Source organism: Calonectris borealis, chromosome 3, assembly GCF_964195595.1.
Source record: "Calonectris borealis chromosome 3, bCalBor7.hap1.2, whole genome shotgun sequence".
Taxonomy (NCBI): Eukaryota; Metazoa; Chordata; class Aves; order Procellariiformes; family Procellariidae; genus Calonectris; species Calonectris borealis.
This window is the reverse complement of record NC_134314.1, coordinates 36468194-36485006: the sequence shown is the minus strand read 5'-3', so window position 1 is coordinate 36485006 and position 16813 is coordinate 36468194. Positions and strand designations below refer to the sequence as shown.

At 35.1% G+C, this 16813-nt stretch overlaps 1 protein-coding gene across 2 annotated transcripts in view; it reads right to left on the bottom strand.

Moving 5' to 3' along the window:
• MYO6 (myosin VI) overlaps positions 1 to 16813 on the bottom strand; it is a 115371-nt gene that overhangs the window by 23563 nt on the left and 74995 nt on the right. For both annotated transcript variants that reach the window (XM_075145343.1, XM_075145344.1), the window contains exons 16-25: positions 15164 to 15291; positions 14024 to 14119; positions 11757 to 11930; positions 8045 to 8083; positions 6326 to 6419; positions 4159 to 4289; positions 3936 to 4013; positions 2876 to 3005; positions 1982 to 2072; positions 627 to 777 (exon numbers count right to left, since the gene is read on the bottom strand). In XM_075145343.1, coding sequence (XP_075001444.1) covers positions 627 to 777; positions 1982 to 2072; positions 2876 to 3005; positions 3936 to 4013; positions 4159 to 4289; positions 6326 to 6419; positions 8045 to 8083; positions 11757 to 11930; positions 14024 to 14119; positions 15164 to 15291 — 1112 coding nt within the window. The remainder of the gene's footprint in view (positions 1 to 626; positions 778 to 1981; positions 2073 to 2875; positions 3006 to 3935; positions 4014 to 4158; positions 4290 to 6325; positions 6420 to 8044; positions 8084 to 11756; positions 11931 to 14023; positions 14120 to 15163; positions 15292 to 16813) is intronic.

Below are 16813 nucleotides of genomic sequence, written 5' to 3'. Positions count from 1 at the left end.
TAAATAGAAAAATCTTAATACGATACACTAAGAAAGCTACAACATTGCATGAAACAAAAATTCAACACATCAAATTTTTTCTAACATTAATAAATCCCAGTGTGCTTTCATTTTGTCCGTGTGCTCTTGTGGCAAGAAACAGAGAACTATAGACCCTGAAGCATAATCAGGAAGCTGAATTCTCTTTACTACCATGTCTGAAAAAAACTTGTAAGTGGAATACAGATTTCTTCACTCTGTGATAAATGCTTGTATGTTTCAGCCCTCATTAACTTAAATTTTTTTAAATCAATAAATTGCATTATTCCAGTAATAAAAGCAACAAGCAAGTTATTAACAACACTTGTCTCACAATATCAACATGCATTTTTGCTTTAAATTCTCCAGTGCCAGTTTTGAAACAAAGATAATAATACCAAAGTCTAGACGTATGCACCCAGTTTCAGGATTCACTTCAGTTACATTCACAAATAATTTTAAACAGGATTTACCCAGTGCCTCTGAAAATTAAGAGTTCTATATTAAAATGTCTTTTCTATTAAGAAAAATACATTGGCCTTCTACTTTAGATTAAGGTTTTTAAAAATTCCAATAACAAGAAACTATTTCTCTGATTATTATCATACCTTAATTTTGGTCATTGAAGCATCAATAGAATATTCCAGCTCCTTGACCTGCTTGCTTGTCTCTGCCTTCCCCTCCTTCAGAGCACTTACTACTTCATTAAATTTATCAAGTCTCTTCTTCAGCGTACGCACTTTTATCAGGCCATCAATGCTGTGAAGGTAGGACAGTTTATTTGTATCTTGACATGTTTTTACAAGGTGGTATTTTTAAAACTATCATTCATATTAAAGAAATAGGGGAGACAAGTTATGCCTTCTGATAAAACTCACCCTTTTTTTTTGAAATTCAAACATTATCACATGAAGTATCTAAGCAATGAAGCCTTTTGCAAACAATAATTAGAAATGGAAAAATGCATTTTTATTTTGAGAATTATTGTGGGGTTTGTTTTTTTTTTTTCCCCAATAACAAATCATTAGTATTCACTAGAGGATTTTGACTGGAGTGGACAAAGGTTGAGTTGTGCCACTCACTCAAAGAGCAATAATGGGACTGAGTCAGATAAACCTACACAGCAGGGAACCCAGTCATTAGACCCCATGGGGAAAAAAAGAAGTCTGGGGAAAAGAAGATTCCAGGAAAACTTGGAGCTTTTTAAAGAACCAGTACTGAAGGCCACACATGCAAATTACAACTCTGCAGAGACATTCTTCCTAGAAGGAAATCACTGAACTGGGCTTCAGGAAAACAACACACAAAAAGTAGAAACTAAATCAAATCATTAAAGATAAGGACAGAACAGCTTAAAAATATAGGAACATGGTCGGAAATGCCAAGCTACGAAATGAAACCTAACTATCAAAGGATGTAAAAGAAAACATTTTATAAGAACCCCACTATTAAAGAACATAGCGTTGGATCTCTATCAAATAACAAAACGGTGCTAGCACAGCCTAATGATCGAAGTGGTTTTTCCATCAGTATTCCATGCGGTCAGATTAAAGCTAATGGAATTACTTAATTTCAAGAGGAGACAAGACAGAACAATTATTTTTAAGATAAAAAAGAAAGGGAGCTATAAAGGAAGGTGTGAATGGGTAAAGGACAAAAATTAATGAGCTTAAATTTCGTTTAGAGAGATTTAACTAAGGATTTCTAATAACTAGGCTATCACTGAAGGATTTTATGAACAAAGAGCTAAACAAACATCTCTTAAGAAAGGTTCAGATTTAGTCTATTCATCCTTGGGAAAGAGAGGAGGAACATGACACCTCTCAAAAGTCTCTTTCAGTCGTACTTAGCATCATTCTATGACTTCAGATACATTTAGTTAAGCATAGTAAATCTCCTCTTTACATTCACAAGAAAGTATTATTAAAAATCCATTTTCTTCAACCAAAGAATATCCTCTTACCGTGGTTTGTGCTTTCTCTTGCAAAGCCACATCCGAATAGTCTTTTGTATTTTAATGCAGGCACTGGCTCGATATTTTATCTTATTTTTCACTGTAAACACACAGAAGATATTGAGTCTCAATAGTTTATACTTTGGTTTAACAATGGTTTACAACAGTTATACAATGGTTTAACACAACTCCTATATTACTCACACACTTGATGGCTCAAAACTGTATGTAGACTACATGTGCTTGAGAACTAGATCTATACCTTAACCACAACACTTAAGACACGGCAGACAACAGAATTCACAATCCTGAGCCAGGCATAGAGGCTCCCGCCCAAAGCAAACAGAAAGAATTAAGTGCGTGCACACTCGCAATAGTGCCACACTATCAATAGTGACAGGCGCTTTTTTGCTGATCAGCAGCAATTGCTGGAGTGGACATGTTTGCCTTGTAATTCATGTCAATGCTTTCAAACGTGCAGTTTCTGTCCTGAGATGACAAGCTCTGTGAAGGCACTTCCCAGAACTAAGTGACTCCATGTTGTCAGCTGAGAGTTGAACTACTGTTCTTTCCTGCTGATGTAGAAGTCTTCCCTGCAAGACCTGTGATAGCTAGTTATTTCTGTGCAAGTGTTTATCCAGGCTTCAGTAAGCACCCCAGCAGACTAGACACAGGAGATTGGTGGTGGGCTGTATGTCCCACTTTTAAAAAACTTCTGCACTAAGCCCCCCTATATGTACCTAACATAAAGCATAAAAAAAATCTCACCATCCTTGAAAGCAATTACTCAAACTTTAGTATGTAACCATCTGCTATACATGTCTTTAGCCACATTTCAAGGTAATAATTGCTTTGCTATATTTTTAACAAACATTTTGATTTAATAAAACATAAAATACATACATTTAATCACTGAGAGAGAACACCATTGAACTTTTTTCCAACGGCTGCAGATAAGCCAGCGATTCACTCGTTTAACTAGCTCTGCTAAGTGATCTGGATCAGACTTCATTATCTGATCAAACTCTGCAAACTAAAGAAAAAAAGTTTTACAAATGAGGAGAACAGAGTGTTAGACATTATTATTTAAGAGCATGTTGAGTTAAAAAGGTAAAATATTTTTAATGTAAACTGTATATCATCATTATATCAGCTTTCAATTAATTCAAGTGAGCAGGTATGTCTGGCATCACTTTATTCTTTAATGATAACAGAAATGACTACTGGCGTTTCTTGTTTGTTTGTTTAATTGATGTGCAACAATTAGCATTTTGAATAATCCAACCATTTATTAATCACTAAAAATATTTATTGCCAAAATTTTAAAAAAATAATTGTTTCTTTACATCCTGAACATTTACTCTGGTCTTCCACAACTCCAAGACACTTCTAATTTTGTATCTGGGAAAAAATAAAGCCCTGAAAGCACTTCTCAATTTTTAACCTTTGTATAGGAGTCCAACTAAAGGCAACCTTTTCTGAAAATTCTGCACTTCTACCTTTTGGTAATTATGACAGTAAGAACATTCTTCTGGGACTACAATAATTTTCCTCTCTAGTCACAACAGCTCCCTACTTCATCTCCTTTCTCTGCATAGCAGCAGCAATGCTTAGAATCACAGAAAGAGATTTCAGCTATAAATAGATTTTACTAGAAAATATTTTTCCTTTGCTCTGACTTGCTCTTTTTAATAGTCAAAAAAAGTCTTAAGTGACTGGTAGAACACCTGGAAATACAAACATTGTATTAGGAATACAGCAGCATTAGCAAGAAGACTATGAAACCAATTATATCAGTTCTTATATTTCATAGAAAATTAACAGTATTTACAAAAAACCCAGGGCAACCTTATTTAAGTTGGCCACACTTTTAGCAATGTGTTGAACAATGTCACCTTCAGAGGTCCCTTCCAACCAAAATTATTCTAAGATTCACATTCATGAACTCCAAGAGAAATATTACCTTGCCGGGTCTAAAAAACACCTTGGTTAACCCAAATTTGTAATCATTTTCATTCAGTCCCAAGGCTTTAAATAGTGCCTGAAACAGAAAACAGTTACGATTATATTCTGCCTCCTTCAAAAACAAACAAACAAACAAACAAACAAGCTCTAAAAACACAAAAAAAAACCCCACAATACATTTTTTGTCCTGGATGATATAGAAGAATTAATTTCTTTCTTACCTTGCAAAAGAGCCTAGGATCCAGTCGAGCCAATTTTTCAGGCAAGTATTTCTTGTACATATTATATAGTTCATGAAATGAAGCTCGCGAAGGGAAACCACCTTGCATCAAATCCAGAACAGACACCATTCCTAGATTCGTAGAAACACAGGCACAAAAGTTGGTATCAGTAAAAGTGAAGCAGTGATTTTTATGATAACCAGTAGTTTATGACATAAGCCTCAATGACATTGTTCAGAGACTAAACCACAAAGTTCAGCTGAGACTTGATCCAGCCTCTAACATTTCTTGATCATGTGATCATTCACAAAAAGTTAATACTGAACAGATGAGAAGAGCGCATATAATTTTCTCCCTATTTGAGAGGTAACACCCAAGCATGCAGAGGATCTTTTTCTAATATTTCTTCTAAATATTTTTTTTCTTTTTAGCAGTCTTGACATTTTCATTTTTAAAGAAAAAAACCAAAGCAAAACCAAAACCAAAACAAACAATGCCCAGCCAAGCTTTTATTTTCATCATGTCAGTGATATTTGTGAGATGTGGTACAGATGCAGCATCAAAAACATATGCAGTGCTAGAACATTTAGTGTACTTGCAGTACTAGGTATAAGCTGCTAAGATGTAATTTTAATGTCTCGAATACTGTGACTACATTTTGGCTCCAACTAGGACATCAGTAAAGCACAGACACAAAGTCAGCAAAAGGTTTAAGTTACTTTAAGCAGCACAGGCCATATCAGTTTTTGCCCACTGCTTTACATAACCCTATCAACAGATTTTGCATATAAGTTTTTAAGTTAGCCCTTAACTTATGGTTGCTGTCTTTAAACTTAATCTTTTGCATATTTGCTTTCAATGCAAATTCGATTTGTTTACACCAAGTCTTTCTTTTTCAAAAATGATTTTATAGCATTACATCTTGCTCTTTTAGCATTCCGTATTATAACTTTGTTTTACTAGATTAAGCTTCATTTACTGTTGCTAAAGTAAGCACATACGGAAAAATAAGCTTGTAAGATTACTGTAAAACATTGCAATTGGGGGGGGGGTGCAATTTGTTATTTTTTCCTCTCTGACATGCCAAATGCTGTTAACCTGAAGAAACCTACTGCTAATGATGTTAATGGAATTCTAATTGCTGAAAAGTTGTTAAGCTTTTGTGACGATAACTTGACATGTTAAACGTGGACTTGTCAAAACATCAGCTACTGAACCTGGAAGTATCTTGACTTCAAAAAGAGAAAAGAATTAAGCACAAGCTGCTGAAAGTACAAAAATACAGAAAAGGGAAAAAAATAAATATCGAAGAACTTTGATGAACGAATACCCTATGAAGAACAATACTAGCACTCTAATTCCCAAGCAAGCAGTTCCTTCCGCTATTCGGTGGGGCATGAGCAAAACTGCTAATATTCATTCTTTAAAATAAAGCTGTAATATTGGAAAGCACCTAGCATTTCAATAATGATGAAAATGCAGCATCGCAATCTGTAGTATATAAAGCAACAGGAAAGACTATGCTGAAGTGCACTTGTTGGAAGTTCAACTCCAAATCAAATTAACAGTGGTATAAAGAAATTTTGAAAAATTAAAACAAGACAATTCAACTCTACCATAGTGTCTGCAAAATCAAAGAAAACAGGTGTGTTTCAATTATTAGATATCTCAGCTAATACTGACTGCGTCTAAATGCACACAGGAGTTTCTAACACTTCAACTGCCACAGTAATTATTGTTCTGGACTGAACTGCTGCCCTATTCACATTGTGGGCAACACAGAGAGATGGGATTCAGCTCCAGGTCAGGAAATCTAAATTTATGTACCAATATATGGCTACATGGCTTCTTACATATGTACATGGTGTCTGAACTCTCATTACAATCAATGGAAAAACAGTTGACGGAAATTACATCAACTCTCCTTGCGAAGAAGAAACATTATGGCTGTTCAGATGAATTATTTCTAGGGGTCTATTGACTAAAATGAGAGCTAAGTTACTAAGAATCTAAATAACTGTTCATAAGGCATAAATAAGCTACCCTCTAGAAAGCAACAGTTCAAGCAAGGAAATACTGCTTCCATCTCACATAGTTCAAACTCAGGTCAATCTATAATGCCCGAAGTAATAAATAGAGGGGAAAAAATATCAGAGGCATACATTACCTGAACACTGAAGCTGAGAGAGGATCTGTCCTCCTTCAAAATGGTGATTTGTCATCTTCAAATTAGGTTTGATACAGCGAATAAAGCTAGACCCCTATTACCAAAACAAGAAGTTAGCAGAATCTACACGTTTTTAAACCTCCTGGAATAACAGTTAGTTATTTAAGAATTAGGGGGGGAAGAGAGAGGAGAGCAATACAAAATTACAAAACAATAGTATTCTAAAAGAGAAATGCTGACATTCTTTTTCCCTCATATATCAGTTTTGCACTCTAGCCTTGATCTTGATGTAACTCATCTCAATGCTCAAGCTATTAATTGGATCCTCAACTTTTGAGTTTTCACTCAACTGTTCTTCTTAACATTAGTACAATCTACTTATGATTTAGCAGTCTAGATTCTACTACCCTCATTATCTTCTACAGTCACATCACCTAAATGCCTCAGTCCTCCAGAGTTCACATCAGTGAACGTGCTACCAGCATCCTGACATTGGAATCATGCCAGATGAACTTGACCTTCCTTTCTTCTAACTTTTACTTTTTACAGTTTCTTTTGGCTCATGGCTTCATTCTTCTTCCTTCCCCCATGTAGTTCCAGTCTGCTCCTCTCTTATCACGCTGTGTGCTACCTCTACAATTTTGGCCACTGCTTTCTCTGATCATTTCACATTCACGAAGGATGACATTTTTGCAAAACATCATCCAATTATTCAGATTTTCCTATAACAGGTGGCTGCTAATGATAACCTACCTTATATACTAAAAGAAAATTGGGACTGAGAAAACATAGTATTACTCCTGCTTTGCAGTGTCTTCTCTCTTTTTCCATCTCTCAGCTGAGAGTGAGAGAGCACCTGCCAAGGGAGTTCTATATTAACAATACATCCTCAGTCATGGGTTAGCTAAACTCAGAGTATAGCAAGCCTGGCCACATACTTTTTCCCTGGACTGGGTCTCAGTTCCAGAGTGTTCTGCGTGAAAGATCATCTTTCTTTCAGACCAGCCTCACGAGCACAGTAAAATCTTAATGTCAGCTACACTGCAGCACCTGTCCCATTTGTTTCCCATGTTTTTCCTCCTTCTTTTTTTGACAGAGCATAACCTCATATCTAGAATTGGTTAGAACATGAGAAACAAGAGAATTCAAGAGAATTCAAGAGAAACAAGAATGTGTTCCTACAAGTTCTTAAAAAAATGGGTATGTTGAACTACATGGAGAATTCCACAAACTATCAAATTACATCAGCTAAATTAGCAAATACTCATTAGGGGAATCAGGTTCTTTGATCATCTGTGCATTTACAGCCTATCACAAAAGTGAAATGAAACATTTGATTTTTAATGGCTTTATGGAATCTGAAAACAGTACTTAGTAATAAATTATCATCTCTAAATCTTCTGCAAATTAGTCATCAGTGATAACCAGTGAATGGAAGGAAGTAAAAGTGACAAAAAAGGAGATTGCAGACCAGACAGATTTCATATTGTTTACTCAAATTGTGTAACATTTATTCTACAACAACTTTTTTAAAGGTGGTGGGTTTTTTTTAAAGTAACTCAATAATCATCATCTGCACAGCAAGATGTTTCAAAAGTGCCATGTAACTGCAAACTCTAAAGCAATTACTTGTCACATTTATTGTAGAACGTGTTGTTGAGATAATCAATTATGAATTACGTCAGAAAATTATGAACCTGCATCTGTATGTATACTTACAGTACTGTGAAGTTTCTCAAGAAGCAAATTTAACTGAGTCTGTAAAAGAAAACATATTTCAAGAGTCTTACCATGACAACTACAGAAATATACACACAGAAGAGTGGTATAGCATTACTGCATGCATGTTTATTGTTAGTAAATCAGACAGAATTGATAAATCAAATGTTCACAAATTTTAACAGACAAAATCACGCAAGTGTGCATGAATGGTCCTGAGGAAATTGCTTGTGTTTAGTTGTACAACAATACTGTATGGACTAGTTACTTACTACAACATAGCTATCAAAAAAAAAGTGCAAGCCCATTTGGGAAAATAAAGGAAATAATGCCTACGTAATAAAATTATAAAGAAAATGAGACTGACCAGCAATAATTACAAAAAATACACTGAAAACTTGTGAAAGCCCAAATTTAATCTATAACAAGCATATATTTGTATGTTAAATAAGTAACACAGAAAACAGATACGCTCGGTGTTTTCTTGGTTTTTTTTTGAAGCTAAGTCAACATTTTGGTGAATGAACTTGCATAATCTATTTTTAATTCCAAACTTCCAAATTTTTAATTCTCTGTTGATGACAATAGACTGTAATTTTAAAATCACATTTACTGAAGCTGGATTTAAACATAACGTGATGAGAAAAGACCACAGTCCTATGATTATTTGGGGGCAAGTCTACAGGATCACCAGAGACTTAAGGCTATCAGGGAAAACGAGTTACAGTTGCTATTGAATGTAATTGGTAGGGACTTGAAATATTCCAGAACCACATCAGGAAAACAGCTATACATTTACTTTACAGATGTGTCTATTTTACCACATAGATTACTGCTGTGCCAGCCTTTCTAGTTTACTAGCAAGCATTAAGTATATAGACTGAAGTAAGACAAAATTCTGTATGTGCTAACATATTCCTCATTTTCGGTACTGGAACCAAAATTGAAAGGATCTGACTTTTAACTAAATTTTTTTAACCAGATCTTTCAACTACCTTGAATCCAAGAAACTAGATTTGAATGGGCAATATGCATCACCTACAGCTGCCAGTTGTCCTTCCAGTGGTTAAAATTGGTTTGGGTTTTTTTTAACTTATCATGGATATGGTTAGAAAGAGAGAAGGAGTGCCAAAAGAGGCATGACAAACACTAATAACCTCCTGCTCAGTTCTCACTTACACATACTCTTTATATCTCTACTTGAATATAATTTTCATGTTTTCTTAAGTTAGAAATGCTTAATTTTGGAAGCGACAGCCTAATTTCCATCAACAAAATACACTTCTGCTAGAGGAAAAATACCCCTTCCTTATACTCTGTGATTTGACAAGAAATAAGCCAGAGCCATTCTCAGGTAAATTTCACTAATGAAATGATCATATGAATAAAACATATTGCTAAAACTACTGCTCTTTGAATTATCATGATTTAATCCATCATTACCGTAGTAAGGTAAAATCATCCCAAAGATTCTTTAGTGGATCTGATGAACTAATCAATCATTATTTCCTTAGCTGATTTATGAGAATTAACTTTAATTAGTTATAAGGAAGGGATGTGTGAAGGATTTCATAAAGAGAAGTCCCTGCAGCATCATCTAATAATTGATGTAATTAGAAGAATTTGAGACTGACTTACATACTAACACTCTAAGAATTCTTATTCTTAAAGAGATTAAATTTCTGCTAAGATAATAGAACTTATTTTGATGTCAACTGAAGTGAAATTTTCAAGGCTATTAGTGTTCATCAGCAGCGTATGTTGTGTCTGGGAAGGTAACACTAAATGAATTACTGGAAGTAACACATACATTCAAAATGCCATGAAACTTCAAACATTGAAAGAATTATAGATTGATGGGCCAGATCCAAAGAGGACTTTAGTCACGTTCTAGGTGCAGAGGTGAACACCGAAGTCCAAAAGGCAATCCAAAAAGTTCCCCACTCAATTGCTGCTTAACCTAAAAAATGCCTCCCTTTTTACTTCAGCCCTCCTTGGACAATGATATCATTCACATGTCCACATCTACTGGATGCGGGGTGCTAAATCCAAGAGGAATTGAAAACCCAGATGGAAGAAAGTGGAAGCTCTCTCAAAGATCCCACAGTTGGTTTCACTTTGAAAATGCAGTCATAAAAAACAATGGATCCTATCTTCACTTACAACAGACTCATGGTTGCAGGGTTTGCTCAGGAGATGGCTTATCTGTATGTAATTCCATTTTTCAGTCTGCCTTCTGATCATGCATTTTATATTAAACCAATTGCTACAGTTTAATTCTACAACCGCTATATAAGAAGGAGGAGGAGATAATTGCCAGAGCAAAACTCAAGAGAGCAGGCTGCCCAATTCCCAGTTAAATACCAAAACCACCACCTTACAAGTCAGACTCTGTCTCCTACTTTTCCTGGCCCCATCAAAATTTTATTTCTGCCTACATAGCAACCCATCTCCAGAATGGTATGAGGAGAATCCCCTTTGTCAGACTGCCCAATAACTTGGTGCTACAGGAAATACAGTAGACATAAAACACTGAATACAGTATAGACCTGAAGCAAAATACTGTTGCTATACAAAAAGGAAGTGCAGCTACCATATCCTTCCTATTCTTCAGCCCCTGCTCTTTTAGAGAACAGTTCTAAACACTAGCCACAAGATACAATTATGCAAGAAGGAATTTATCTTGCACTGATTCAGCACTTAACCTTGACATGGAGCAGAAATGCAGAAACGCTCTTCTGCTATTGGCAGTGCCCTGCTCTACAAGAAGGTTTTTGGATTGTCTAAGATACCTGCTTTCCCCAGGGACTGCGTGATGTGGGGTTTTAGATGCTCTAGGTAAGGTAGCATACCAAAAATGTGCGGCACTTGACTTGAAGGCATACAAATCCTTCATTGGATCTGGCCCAGATGTGTTGAGAAGAGCTCTTGCTGAAATTGCAGCAGCTCTACCAGCAGTAAATCCATGAGATTGAAAAATTTACCTGCAGCCCACGGTTGTGCCTGCTTTTCATCTCTTAATTCCCCTATAGTTCTCTTTCTAGCCATCCTGAGCTGGAATAGTCCAGCTAAAATAAAACTGCTGAATGAGAAAAGGATGCAGAAAACATTTGGAGAAGACAAGGTTTGAAGGTCAGCTTTACAACAAGCAGAAGAAAGGAGAAAATGAGGAGAAGCATCAGATTCAGGTATTGAGAAAGGAAACATTCAGCACAATGAACATCTTTCTGTGAAAGCCATGACTATCTTTATATTTTAGAAGAGGAAAAACAGTGGTTAGGTTAGGTATTGAATTTTGAGAATGGAAAACTGTAGCCAATTGATACATCTTCTAGAATGCACAGTTAAGATAGGATAGAAGAACACCTTTTGTCACATTTAGAACCCTTTAAAGTCCACAAAATCCAAATTTAGATCTCAAGACTTTAAACCTTATGAACAGAGACTTCCATGTGGTTTTGCAGAATTCTGACTTAAAAATTACTGTATAATCTCTGTAAGGACTATTATGAAACATCTTTTTGACAGAAATGCATAGCACGTAGCTTGAATATATTGGTTTCTTATAATTCAATAGAAAAAACATCTATTTAATAAAGTTTTCTTTGTATGAATCTCAAGCTACCACTAGTTGTCCCAACCTTAGGTTCTACTTATTTCAGGTAACTTAAAAGTGGCATATATTACAAGATTCTTTGCTATATTATGTTACCTTGAATTTGTTTCCCACACTGATGAAACTAAGTTTCCCAGCTTTTTGTTTGGGATCCTTGTTGTTGTTAGTGTTAGATTCAAACAGCTGTCGAACAAACTTATCCTTGGATTCACATATAAGAGATTCAAGGGACATGTGCAATGCATCATTGTTTTTTTCCACAAATTGCATCTGGAAAGACAACCCCAAAAATAATAGTACATTTAATTATTTACAATAATAGTACACTGCCCCAGTTACTTAAGTCTTAAAGAAAATTAAAGAAAACAATGTTATATACTTAATTCAAAAATCAGCAAGAATATGTGGGGTCCCACGTTATTTCAAACAACTTTTCAACTGGACACACAAAACATTAATGACAGAGAGAGAAGATATTCTTAAATTTGAAGGATGTTGGAATTATGAAACCCAAGGTATGGTTTAGTGCCTTTTAAGAGATCAGTTGTGGTTCTGTCAATGATTATCCTCCTTGTTTCCATTTCCAGCAGTCAGCACATCATCACTTGGGAGTTCTGAGAAGCTTAACTCTTCACTGCTTGTAAAATCACTTAAGATCAGTTGTGAAATGGGAATTAACATGCACACTTTAATTGGTGCATCTACACAGTTTGGAAAATGAAATGAAAAGTGGTTATTTAGTAGTACTATGACTATTTAAGAACAGTTGATTTAATAAAAGATATTGACCCTTCCTACAACCCTTACCTCTCTGCTTTATTTAAACTGGCTCACTAACTTTTAAAAGTTAGGAACAACACATTACACTGAAATTCACAGATCAAGACACTAGTATCCAATTTCACACTAACAAAATTCTCAGTAGCTTTTGGTGCAACTTTAATAGTGACTTTGATATTTATGAACAGAAGAGGCCAAGACTAATTTGAAGAAAATATGAATTTGCCAAATATCCCATAAAGGGATTTAATGGTGATGAGAATCAAAGGACAAACTCAGGCCTCCAAAATTCCCTTGGACTATGAACACACAAGACTGGAACATGAATGCAGCCCGAGGAGCGTCCTCACCACAAATAAGATTGTAAGAACTGCCACAAGTGCAGCGAGAAAGAGAAACAAGTAACAGGTGAGGTACAAGGCAGCTATAGTCCAAAAGTTTTAAGGCCCAAGCTAAGTCCCTCTGAGGGAGGGGATAAGTTAAGTCAAGTTAAGTCATATTAGCTTAGCTTCTGGACCAAAGCTACCTCATATCTGATTGGTTCTGACAGCAGAGCTTATGTGCTCATATCTGCCTCCTCTGTTCCTGAAGACACTCTAAGGTATTATTAACATATCATGATGAGGTATACAGTTAAACACAGAGCACTTGGAACAAATGTATTTCAATTTTATTTATTATTTTGATATTGACTCACTGAATGACCTCAGAAAAATCAGGTAGGTAACACCCAGACTTCAATTTTCTTATTTGTAAAATGACCTACAGAATGTGCCTACTTCCAAACAGCACAGCAATCATTATCATTCTTGGAGTATTTTGAAGTAAATAAGAACAAGCCCTTAAAGTATGCATTTTCAAACGACAAAAAAAATCTTTGGAAGTAGCTTCACTCTTACACACTGGAGTTACAGACCAGAACAATGAAGCATTATGGATCTTTTGTTTATCCTAAATTCTTATTTTTAAAAAAATTACGTTTTAGATATTAGCTTCAGGTGTTTCAATGTTTTTGTATGACGAATAGTCAAAAAAGTACAAGAATCTGGAATGTATTTTCAGAGTAGCAATTTCAGCTATTTCATATTCTTACATGAAAGATTCTATTGCCAGTAGAAATGGAAAACAAAAAATATAAAATGTGATTTTTAATATAACATAAACAGTGATTGCATTCAAGGATAGGCATGCTTCTGAAAAGTTACTCTTAAGTCTAACAATACTTTTATATCACATAGTACATCCCTCTCCCCAAGATACAAACAGCTGTTGATGTAAGATTTGCAGTAAATCATGAATATATTTAATATTGAGACTATTACCTATAGATTTATAACAAACTCTTACACAAAATATGTCACCAGAACAATCTAATCTGAGAAGTTAAACGTCAATCCTGTCACATACTCACAAAATTAGTTTCAAAGCTAAGACATATCAACTTCTGAATTTCTCTTCTGATGAAAGGAAATTTTGAATTTTTGCTCTGATGAAAGGAAATTTTGTTATTTAACCTATATACACTGACAAATATAAAAATACTACAAAGCGTAACAAAAATAGTTTTGTGTAAGTAAAATTACCGTCTCATAGCATACTGCTCCTGCAAAATGTCGGATAATAAAGCCTTCATCATCTCTGATATTTCTGTGAACAGCCAATTTAGACTTTCTAGGAATCTGGAATTAAAAAGTTCAATTACAAAGAAGAATTACACTGGAGAGCGAGGAAAAGTTTATTCTTAAAACATCACCATGATTCTGCCAGGAGTACTAGGTGTTAAAAGTGACACTTCCTGCAGTACAATTGTGATGACCACTGCGGTTCCCACTCAAACCAAAATATTCCAAAAACCTATTTTCATTCCCTTTCACACCCTTAGATACCTCACATTCAAAATAAAAGTCACCAGGATTGCTAACACCAGCTAGTTGATTTTCTTTTTGCCTTCAATCAACAATTTCTATACCATTCATTCTGCAGCTGATGAGTAGCCTTGTTATATGAATAGGATTAGATAGAAGCTTAAAATATGTTTTAAGATGGTGTATTTTAAAAGGCCACTACCTAGTTGACTGTACACATACCGACAAAAATATTTCATTGCACAGCAACCCAGTTAAGCAAGATTAAGTGGAAACTTAAGGGAAGGTAAATGGATAACAATCTTATTTGGCTCCCTTTGCTTGCCTTCCCCCCCCCCCATTTCAACAGAAGTCATGTACATAAATTGTAATAATTTGCATTAATCTTCCACAGAGTGCTTTATGTTAAAGAATTAACAACAGCAAAAAGGTTTTCCTTGTGCATTCCCTATTTTCATCTCTGAAGCGCTAGCTAGACACTCCATGTGAGTCAGATATTCTCCAAAGCAAGCAATTTTTGAAAGGAACAACAAAATAGCTCATCTGATATGAAATAATCTAAATTAAAATGTGTTTTTATTTCCTTTTCATGCATTACATGTTAACAAACTTCAAATGTAAGTGAAGAATATGGCTTTAGTTTCAGCAGGATATTAGAATTGCTAGAAGACTTAAGCCTTCAGTGAACTTTTCAACAAACCTAATAACCAAACTTGTACTTAACAAAAGAATATGGATTGTGCAGACTGGTGTGGTATGAGATTTCCTAGGAAAGGTTTTCATTAAATTGAAGTGTTACTATCACTTGTTCCCAGAACTATTTTAATAAAACAAGACAGACAGCAAAAATAAACCTACAGAGAGTCTGAAATGGTCCTTGTGTTTTTGGTGCACAACTGAAGTAAAATGCTGGTCGCTTGGTTGGGGAAGACGATTTTCTTCATCCAAAATATCCAGTACACCTATTAATTTTGCTTCAATCAAATCTATTAATAAAACAAAATATGTTTACAAAAATTGAATATATAACCTCATATCAAGTTATATAACCTCATATTACGAGTTTAAAATGCTACTGATGTGATTCTGCGTAACCGTATCTAGGGAAAGCTGTTAATGCAAAATACAAAAAGTCATTGCAAATTAATTCTACATATCTGAATTGTTGATTTAATCGATATCCTATACATACCAAGTTCTAACTCCAACACAAGGAACATGAGGGAAAAAAGATCAGGCACGGATTTTTGATTTTTACACTGGGTCTCAAGTTGAATTTAGTCATCTAATTCCCAAAAGGTGCCTAAATGTTTCTGTGGTACAACTATAGGTCTTTAAGGGATAATTGCTTATATTGTTGGGGGTTTTTTTTAAGCTTTTCATCCACGTTTCACCACCTGTCGAAACTAAAAGCATGAAAAGGCACATACTTCCATTCACAGCAGGATCCAGGGAGGAAAAATGAAATGCATTTGTTTTAAGAAAGGCAGATCAGACTTGAGCATACAGTGGTGGTTTCACAGTGTTTTACAAGCGTATTGCCTTGACCTTTCACATACATATACAAAAGCCCTTGAAAGTTGACATAGAAATTCATGCTCTTGAAACTATCAGACACAAGAATTTTGCAGCTTTTAAAACTTTCTTGTATTATCTACAAAACTGTTCTTGTAAGAGGAATTTTTACTACCTATTTTTTTTTCTGTGGAAAGGAAGAAATGACTAATGCTTGTACTGCAGCAATGCCTATGAACTCTTACCACAGCTCATATACAGTATGAGGCTATATATAAAGCACAAAGACAGCCCCAATCCAAAGAATTTATCCTTATAAAATCTGAATAAGCTAATTTAGCTACAGAGATGACTACCATTCCATCAAAACATTCTAACATACTAAAGACTGTTTCTAAGATTCTTCCATAGTGTTAAAAACCTGTCTATGTCAACATAGCATCCCTCTCTTTTGTGACAGTTAATATTTCTACATGTTCGCTGCTGTCACTGGCCTGGTCCAACACCTTAAACAAAATTGTATTTCGACAAAAACCAACATTATTTTTCTCACTCACTTCAAAAGGCAGTAGAAAATTCTTTTCTCCTGACTATGCAAGAACAGAAAAAAGGCACACATGCTGTGGTTTAACTAAGCTATAATTTTATTAACTTATCTAAGAATAACTCATACAATGAAGAAACGTGTTAAATCTGTGGTGGGGTGTCGTATGTTGGTTGGAATAGTAAAAGGGGTCATGACTGAGGGACTGCTACTTGTATTCTTAGGTAAGCTGGCCAAACCTTTTCTATGGCACGAAAAGGCAACAACTTGGCAACGATCTCTACGACTGACCCATTTTCCCCCTATGAGTCAGACAGAGACCTTTTCTTCTAATAGTCACCAGAGGACCCCTTTTGATCCTGAAATATGTTTCAAAAAAAAAAAAAAAACATGCACTGTGGGGGAAGCTACCCTTTTTACAGAAACATGACAGTCTCTAAACTATAACA